Source organism: Petaurus breviceps, unplaced genomic scaffold (genome assembly GCF_028583685.1).
Source record: "Petaurus breviceps papuanus isolate PSGF00001 unplaced genomic scaffold, PetGlider_PUasm1.0 313, whole genome shotgun sequence".
NCBI lineage: Eukaryota > Metazoa > Chordata > Mammalia > Diprotodontia > Petauridae > Petaurus > Petaurus breviceps.
The window spans coordinates 882,583-892,223 of NW_027186073.1; the positions used below are offsets into that span (position 1 = coordinate 882,583).

General features: G+C 36.3%; 1 protein-coding gene across 1 annotated transcript; it reads right to left on the reverse strand.

Annotated features, from left to right (window-relative positions):
• Positions 1-2,618: 2,618 nt before the first annotated feature.
• LOC138167837 (olfactory receptor 6C1-like) lies at positions 2,619-8,809 on the reverse strand. Its single transcript, XM_069096799.1, has 2 exons — positions 7,892-8,809; positions 2,619-2,639 (listed from the first exon to the last, which is right to left on the reverse strand). Exons 1-2 carry the CDS (start codon positions 8,807-8,809, stop codon positions 2,619-2,621), a joined length of 939 nt encoding a protein of 312 aa, XP_068952900.1.
• Between the last annotated feature and the right edge of the window lie 832 nt (positions 8,810-9,641).

The following is a 9,641-nucleotide window of genomic DNA, read 5'->3' on the forward strand; positions in this document are numbered from 1 at the left end:
AGACAGAGACAGAGAGAGAGACACAGAGAGAGAGAGAGAGACAGAGACAGAGAGAGACAGAGAGAGACAGAGAGAGAGATAGAGACAGAGACAGAGAGAGACACACAGAGAGAGAGAGAGAGAGAGAGAGAGAGAGAGAGAGAGAGATGTATATACAGATATAATTAATACTATTTTACATGTAATTGGGAAATAAGATATACAGGTACTCTGGAATAGAGATCCACTGGAAAAGTTGAAAGGGATATGGGAGAAAATATGGGAGAGAGCAGATTGAAGGAGGGGATTTCCTATGGGACTGCTATTTTGGGGTGTTGGGTAAGGGAAAAATGGGGAGAAAATTTGTAACTCAAAATCTGGTGGAAATGAATGATGTAAATCAGAAGTAATAAAGCATTTACAAAAAAGAAAGAAAAAAGAACAAAAAGCTTATATATGGGCTATACTTGAAATGGAGCAGAGATAAAATATTAGAATTAATTCATTCAAAATTTATTAAATCCCTCATATGTTAGTATAGTGTGTGTGAATGGGATTTCAAAGATGAGTATGCAATAGCTGATTCTTAAGGAGCTTACCATAATTGGGAAGGTACGTACCCAAATAAAATACAAGTATTTTTATGTTAGTATGGATAAGACCCTATGTCTCCAAATGAAATAAGAACTTTCTTTTCCCCCTAAGCTATCTTTTAATGTCATCTGTAAATGTTCACCAGTCTACATTTTTGCTTTTATTTTACAATACCATGGAACCGTCCAGGCAGCCTAAAACAAGTTAGCATATACTTCAATATATGCCTCAAACCTTGCACTCTTCTCACGATTGTCCTTCCTCCATTTCAACCCAATACATTATGTGCAATTGAAGTCTGTCTCAGTTTCCACACCTCTAAAATGTGGACAATAACACTCCTCTAGTCTTAAGTAATAAACTTCTCTGCCTCCCACCTAAATGCAATTTGAACATCTTTGATGCCCTTACCATATATCAGATTGAATTATTCAGTTTTATATATTCCATATACCTCTACTAAACTCTAACCATGAAATCGAGGACACACTCTCCTGTTATCTATACTTATAATCTCCTGTTATCATCACCTATTCTATATTTCTAGGAATGGTGAAAAAAGTAATTAAAAAAACCGAAAGGGAAGATCTGGCTAGGCTCTAGGAAGTTAAAGGAAGTTACATATGAAGCAAAGTTGAGTCTGTTTATTGCAGCCTTGGAAAAAATTTCTGAAGCTTATATTAGGAAAAACCTTTTTGAATTCCTCTCCCTGTTATCACTTTACCCTAAGTCATTAACTTTTTTAAAAAAATGCAAAACAATTGTACTACAAGAATCTTTTTCTATAATGACATGCACCCCAGTAAATTCATGATAAAATGAATTTCTCTAAGAGTTTATTTTCAAATTATCACAATTGTCCCAATTAGTTTTCTATGTGAGAAACAGGAAGGAAAAAGGAAGCACAAACTCCTAATAGTTTTTTTTTGAAATTCCATATAAAGGGAATCAAAATATTTGTCAGTGTGGGATGTTAAGTAATGGATCTCAAAGTTGGAAAGGGCCTTATAGATCTTCTGATTCACTCCTCATTTTACAGATGAGAAAATTGAGCAGATAGGTGAAGCAATTGTTTCATTCCAAGGATAATAAGGAGCAGACCTGGATGGAAAAAGCTGTTTTGTAACCAAATCTAGTGCTGTTTTCTACTATAACACACACCTTCTATAGCTGGTACTTGTAATATCAGCTTGCCTAGCTGTTTATCCATCTGTCTGTCTGATTCCCTGTCTCTCTGTGTGTCTGTGTCTCTGTTTCTCCATCTCTCTCTGTCTCTGTCTTTGTCTCTGTCTCTGTTTCTGTCTCTCTCTGTCTCTCTGTCTGTCTCTCTTTTTCTCTCTCCTTCTCTCTTCTAGTACATCAATCAACTATCAACAAGCATTTGTTAAGTGCTTACTCTGTACCAGACACTGTGTTCAGTATACATAGTACAGTGCTTAGTATACTTAGCATAATGCTTAAATACTTAAAATACAAAGAAAATCAGACACAGGTCTTTCCCTCAAGGAGCTCATTCTCATGGTGGTGATAGTATGGAAACAATACTGGAACATTTCTAACACCTCCTTCCCTCTGCCAATTAATCTCTGATACCTAAGCATCCCTTACTCTACACTTTCAACTTCAGGAATTTATGCTTATTCCTGTCCCTAGAATAGGTATCTCTAGTTTCTTCTTGCTGTCTAAGAAGCAACTGCTGTACCAGTGAATACAGCACTGGTCCAGGGATCAGTAAGACCTTAATTCAAATTACCTACCTTAGACACTTACTAGTTCTGTGATCCTAGGTAAGACCCTTAACCTCAGTTTCTTCTGCTGTAAAATGGTGACAATAATATTACCTACTTTGCAGAGCTGTTTATTAAATAAATAAATACTTGTGAAAAGTGCTTAACACAGTACATGCCACATAGTAAAACATTATATCAAAGCTTGTTCTTTTCTTTTCTAGGTGTATCATTACTAAAATTACCAGATCTGGGCTGCAATATTATACACCTTCTTTTAAAGCCTGAAAATTCCTGAACTTTCAAGTTTTCAGGGTTTCAAGTTTTGCTAAATAGTATCTTCTACTTAGAGATATTTGTAGTTCGTTAATTATCAATCACTGCATACATCCTCGAACACCAAAACTTTCTAATTCCTCAGTCATCTTTAATCCCATATGCTACTCTTCTCTTCTACTTGGTCACACACAGGGATAGTCATATCCCAGATCTTACCAGCAGCCCAGTTTCATGACTTCCACCAGCTCTGTTCTGCAGTAGGCAAGTAGGAATGTAGGACAAAGGTTCAAGGGATATGAGGGGAAAAGACAGGATGAACTTGCATTAGTAATCTATAGCACTGAAATTGTGAAGGGAGGAAAATGAAGTTAGAGCAGAAGGTAACGAGGGGCAGAAATAATGGTGGTCATGATGCGGTTCCATCACCCACTCAAAAGCATTCCTCTTCTATGTTCAAACATTCTCACATTCCTCTACCTGATCATAATTTTCCTTTTCTTAATTGATGAATTGAAGTAGTGCAATGGATAGAATTCAGGACCTAGAATCAAATCTGGTCTCAGAAACTTCTTAACTCTGTGACCCTAGGCAAGAAACTCAATCACTGGGTAAGTCTGCCTCAGTATCCCCATCTACAAAATGGGAATAATAACAGCATATACCTCCTAGAATTTTGAGGACTATTTATAAAGTACTCTGCACACTTTAGCTACTATATAAATGGTAGTTATTGTCACTTCCATCTCTGCATGCCTTATTCTCAAACCTCTTCTTTCTCATCATGACTTTCAATCACAGGATGAAAGAGACTTTAGAGATCATGTAATTCACACCTAAACATGATATTTTTTCATGTTCTCATCAACATCTAGTCTTACTGATAAAAATAACAAGATTGTACATTTCCTGGATGACATCAAGCTCTTATTATTAGTTAAATAGTGGCATTCTAGAAACAGTAACTATGTCATTATTCTGCAATTCAAAAGAGTGATTGTGATGGAGGGAAATTAAGTGCATGTATATAAGGATAAAGGCAATGCTAAGATGAGAGACTAGAGGAAATATCTTGGAGTACACATAGTATCCTAAATTTGATTCTCTAAAATCACATTGTATATCCTTATATTGCCCCTATTATTTTGAGGAAGTCATTTATCTCTTCTGTGTATCACTATCTGTGATATCTGTGTATCACAGTTTTTCTGATGAGGATGTTTCATACATTCTTCTATTTTCCATTTTCTTACTTTGCTTTATTGTTTCTTGATATCTTGTTGAGTCATTAGCATTCATTTACCAATTCTTATTTTGAAATATTTTTTTCTTCAACGAGGCTTTGTTTTTTTTTTCCTTTTGAACAATTCTCCATTTTCAGGAATTCTTTTTTGTCAGTGAGGTTTTGTATCGCCTCCATCATTTGGCCAATTCTGTTTTACAAGGGGTCATTTTCATTATTTTTATGCCTCTTTAATCAAGTTGGTAATTTTCTTTTCATAATTTTCTTGTATTACTCTCATTCATTCTCTTCCAGGAATTCTTGTTGGGCTTGTGCCTAATCTACATTTTTCTTTAAGGTTCATAGATGTTTTCACCTTATTGTCTTCTTCCAAATTTATACCTCCAGTTTCCCTGTCATCAGAGTAAATTTTGGTTATCAGGTTAATTTTTTTGCTGCTGTTTGCTCATTTTTCCAGCTTATTTCCTGACTTTATACTGTATGTTAGAGTTGGGGTTACTCAGCTTAGGGTGGGGGTATCACTGTCCCAAGCTTTAGGTTTTTTTGCCCTGTTTTCACAGTTAGTTCTGGGGGCTTCTAATACAATGTGATCTGAAAAGAGGTATGGTCACTGCTGTCCTGGGCTATGCTCTGCTTCTTACCAAGGTAAGGACTCTACTCCCTTGCATCTGAAAATATTAACATTGCTCTTGGCCCCAGAACTGCATCCTGGAATTGTGGCATTGTTCTATCTCTCTGCCTTGGAATTGTGACTCAGAGCTGAATAATAAACAATGGAGTTGCTAAACAGTTCTGTGTCCTGCACCTAGTACCAGCACAAGAATCCCATGAAATATGAAATAACTTTCTGATCAGTTGTCCATTACCCTTACCCTCTCTGCAAGTGAGAGCTGTCAGAACTGCTGCTGCTGTGGAAACCATAGCCTCCAAGACTACTGCTGATGTTACCACCATGTTGTCTTCCTGGCCTGACCCCACCTCAGTGTCACAGACTTTCCTTACAAACTCTTAATTTTTCTTGAACTGGAAAAAATGCTTATTTTAACACCTTGTTTGCTATGGTGCAGGAGAATGCTTTTTGACGTGTTATTTAAAAATGTTTGGAGGAGAATTTGGTGGATGAGGGTTTGGCTCATCTCCTTCCTCTCTTCTGTAATCTTTGAGGCCATGGAAATTTAAATGTGAGTTCCTTGTTAGTCAAGTGAGCAAGAATCAGTGACCATTTCTGAAAGCTGTCTTCAACTTAGTCTGTAAATTCAAGAGCCCACACCTATTTCTAATGTGGAACTTGGTGTTTGAAATTATCTTTGGTTCAAAATATGTTCACTTTGATTTTAGTACATTTGATAATGAAGTATTATGATCTGAGTAATATGCTTCATATGAGTTGGAATAGAACTCAATAAAAAAATCTTCCTTCTTTCTCTCATAGTTTATTTAGAAAAGAGAGGGTATTTGTCATGAGCTCTTTCTTCTCCCTATTCTGTCTCAAAACCCTTTGTTACTATTCAAGGCTTTTCATTTGTTCCACTCCCAGATATCTCTCCTTTTTGGATTGGTCTATGAAATATTGCTCAGCAATAACTTTTCCCAGGCTTTTAAAAGTACAAGGAAGAAGTGATTAATTCCACCTAGGTATCCTGTCATTTCTACCTCAGCAACAAGTACCTCCACACTAGTGAGAAGCAATTCAGAATAGAATTTCACCTTGGCTCCTCTGCCTTATGAAGGAAAGGATTAGCATAAATTAGCATTACAAAGCGCTGTTTTTTTGCAGAAATGGAAAAAAATTCCATGTGATGTCAAGATATTTTTAATTAATTAATTTATTTTTACTTTTCAACATTCATTTCCACAAGATTTTAAGTTACAAATTTTTCTCCCCATCTTTCCCCTATTCCCACCCCCACATAGGTAGCCTACTGAATACCCCTTTCCCCAATCTTTTCTATCTTATATCCTCCCCCATCCTACCCTGCACCCAAACTTCCTAGTAAAGCAAGATGGATTTCTATACCCCGGTGCCTGCATACCTTATTTCCCAGTTACATGTAACAAACAAACAAAACACAACAGTTATTTATACACATTTGTTATTAAAACTTTGAGTTCCAGATTTTTTCCCTTCTTCCCTCCTCATCCACCCCCACTAGGAAGATAATCAGTTCAATATAAGTTGTACATGTGTAGTTACACAAAACATTTCCATAGTAGGTATATTGTGAAAGACTAACTATATTTCCCTCCATCCTATCCTACCCCTCACTTATTCTATTTTCTCCTTTGACCCTGTCCCTTTGCAAAAGTGTTTGCTTCTACCTACCCTCTCCCCCAATCTGCCCTTTCTTCTATAATCCACCCTCTTATCCCCTTCCCCCCTATTTTCCTGTAAATTAAGATACCCAATTGAGGGGTGGCTAGGTGTCACAGTGAATAGAGCACCGGCCCTGAAGCCAGGAGAACCTGAATTGAAATCCAGCCTCAGACACTTCACACACACACACACATACACACACACACACACCCACACTATACCATGTGACCTTGGGCAAATCACATAACCCCAATTGCCCTCCAAAAAAAAAAGCAAAGATACTCAATTGAGTGTGTATGTTATTCCCTCCTTAAGCCAAATTCAAAGAGAGTAAGGTTGTACCATTTCATTTATGTTTCTTCTCTTCCCCTCCATTGTAACAGTTATCTCTAGCCTCTTTTATATGAGATAATTTACCCTATTCTATCTCTCCCTTTCTCCCAATATATTCCTCTCATCTTTTAATTTTATTATTTAGACATCATCCCTTCATGATAATCTCATCCTGTGCCCTTTGTCTATATATACATGTACATACATGTGCACATGCTCATATATATATATATACACACACATATATTTATACACACCTGCACCCTCCTATGCATACATATATATGTAAACATACATATATATGTATATTCCTTTCAACTGTCCTTATACTGAGAAAAATCTCATGAGTTACAATGATCATTTTCTATGTAGGAGTGTAAATACTTGAACATTCATAAGTTCCTTATTATTTCTTTTCCCTGTTTACCTTCTTATGCTTCGCATGCTTCTTGTATTTAAAGATAAAATTTTCTGTTCAGCTCTGTTTTTTTTTCATCAAGAATGCTTGAAAATTGTTTATTTCACTGAATGACCATATTTTCCTCTGAAGCATTATAATCGGTTTTGCTGGGTGCATGAATCTTGGCTTTAATTCTAGCTCCTTTGACCCCCAGAATATCATATTCCAAGCCCCTTGATCCCTTAGTGTATAAGCTGCTAGGTCTTGTGTTATCCTTATCGTGTTTCAACAATACTGAAATTGTTTCTTTCTGACAACTTGCAGTATTTTCCTCTTGATCTGGGAACTCTGAAATTTGGCTACAATATTCCTAGGAGTTTTCTTTTGGGGATTTTTTAAAGAGGTGGTTGGTGAATTCTTTCAATTTCTACTTTGCTCTATGGTTCTAGAATATCAGGGCAATTTTGCTTGATAATTTCTTGAAAGATGGTGTCTAGGCTCTTTTTTTTTGATCATGTCTTTCAGGTAGTCCAATGATTTTTAAATTATCTCTCCTGGATCTATTTTCTAAGTCAGTGGTTTTTCCAATGAGATATTTCACATTGCCTTCTATTCTTTCATTTGCTTGGATCCATTTAATAATATTTTGATTTCTCATAAATTCATTAGCTTCCATTTGCTCCAATCGAATTTTGAAGGAATGATTCTCTTCAGTGAGTTTTAAAATTTCTTTTCCAACTGGCAAATTCAGCTTTTTAAGCCATTCTTCTCCTCTTTTGGACCTCTTTTGCCATTTAAGTTATCTATTTTTAAGGAGTTATTTTCATCAATCAAGCTGTTGACTCACTTTTTTATTTTATATAAATTAAAAAATCTTTTTGAAGCATTGACATATCAGAAACAAAAGAAAATACAGAGATAGGAGGGAGCTGATAAAACTTTGGGCAGACTGTTAGAAATCTGTCCTTCTCATGGCAACTTTTGATTCAGTTCAACAAAACTTTTCCTTTATTTAAAGAAAATACAATCTTCCGTACCATGTCCATAAAGGCTTCTTTCATTTGCTGATTCCTTAGGCTATAAATGAAGGGATTTAACATGGGGGCTACTGATGTATTTAGCACAGCAACGCCCTTGATTAAAGAGACATGGTCCTTTGCTGAAGGTTTGATGTACATGAAGATGCAGCTGCCATAAGAAATGGAGATGACAATCATGTGGGAAGAGCAGGTGGAAAAAGCCTTTTTCCTCTGACTGACAGAGGGAAACCGCAGAATTGTCTGGATGATATATGTGTAGGACAGAATTACTAACGCCAGTGTAAACATAAGAGTCACCACAGCCCAGGAAAACCCCATTGTCTCTAAGAATTGTGTATCTGTACAGGACAGCTTTAAGAGGGGAGAATAGTCACAGGAGAAATGGTCAATTATATTATCAGCACAGTAGTCAAGTTGCTGCATCAGAATAATTATTGGGAAGATGATCATGAATGACACAAACCATGAGGAGAACACAAGCAGTGTGCAGACTCTGCTGCTCATGATGGTTGTATAATGTAAGGGTTTGCAGATGGCAACATAGCGATCATAGGACATGGCAGCTAGAAGGTAAAATTCAGTTACTCCCAAGAGAATGAAGAAAAACAACTGAGTCATGCAGCTATTGTAGGAAATGGTCTTGTCCTCAGTAATAATGGTGCCCAAGAATCTGGGAATACTTGCAGTTGTAAAGGAAATTTCTAAGAAGGAGAAATTGCGGAGGAAGAAATACATTGGGGTCTGGAGGTGAGAATCCAATAGGGTGAGGATGATGATAGTCACATTCCCAGCAATGCTGAGGATGTAGGCCAGTAAGAGAAAGAAGAAAATAATCATTTGAAACTCTGGGTCATCTGACAGTCCCAAGAGAATGAACTCTGTCACCTGTGTGTGATTTTTCATGTTTGTTTTCTCTTTTCTAGTAGATCTACAATAAAACTAAGAGGAAATGGAACTTTAAAAAAAAGGAACAGAACACCTATATATTGTTTATAGTTGAAACGGAGCAGAGATGAAGTATTATAATTAATCCATTCAGTCATTCATTCAAACATTATTAAGTCAATCTTATGTTACTATAGTAGACATGAATGGGGTCTCAAAGATGAATCAGACATGGTTGACACTTTAAGGAGCCTAACAGGATTAGAAAGATATGTACCCAAATAAAATGCAAGGTAGAATGCAGTTAAGTACCATATGCCTCCAAATGAAACAAGAACTTCTTTTTTCTGTTTAACCTATCATTTAAGGTCATCTACAATTGCCCTCCAATCCACTTTTTTAGGTTTATCTTACAATATCATCTTTTAGCCATGCTTCCACCCAGCCAGCCTCCAACAATTTAGCATGTTCTTCAATATATGGCTCAAACTTTGCACTTTGATCACAATCCTCCTTCCTCATGTATGAAATATCCTAGTCCTCTCTCCCTTCTCCATTCCAACCCATTTAAACATGTCTAATTTAATTCTATCTCAATTCCCCACCCCCATGAAATGGGATAATAATACTAGTCTATTCTAAGGAATAAACTTCTCTGCCTCCAACCTAAATGAAATTTGTAGATCTTTGATGCTATCACCACATCACCATGTACCATACTGAATTATGTAGTTTTATATATTACATTTACCTCTAATAAATTGTAATGAGGAAATTAAGGAAACCCTCTCCTGTCATCAATAAGTCTTATGTCCTGTTATCATCACCTATCCTATATTTCTAGGAATGA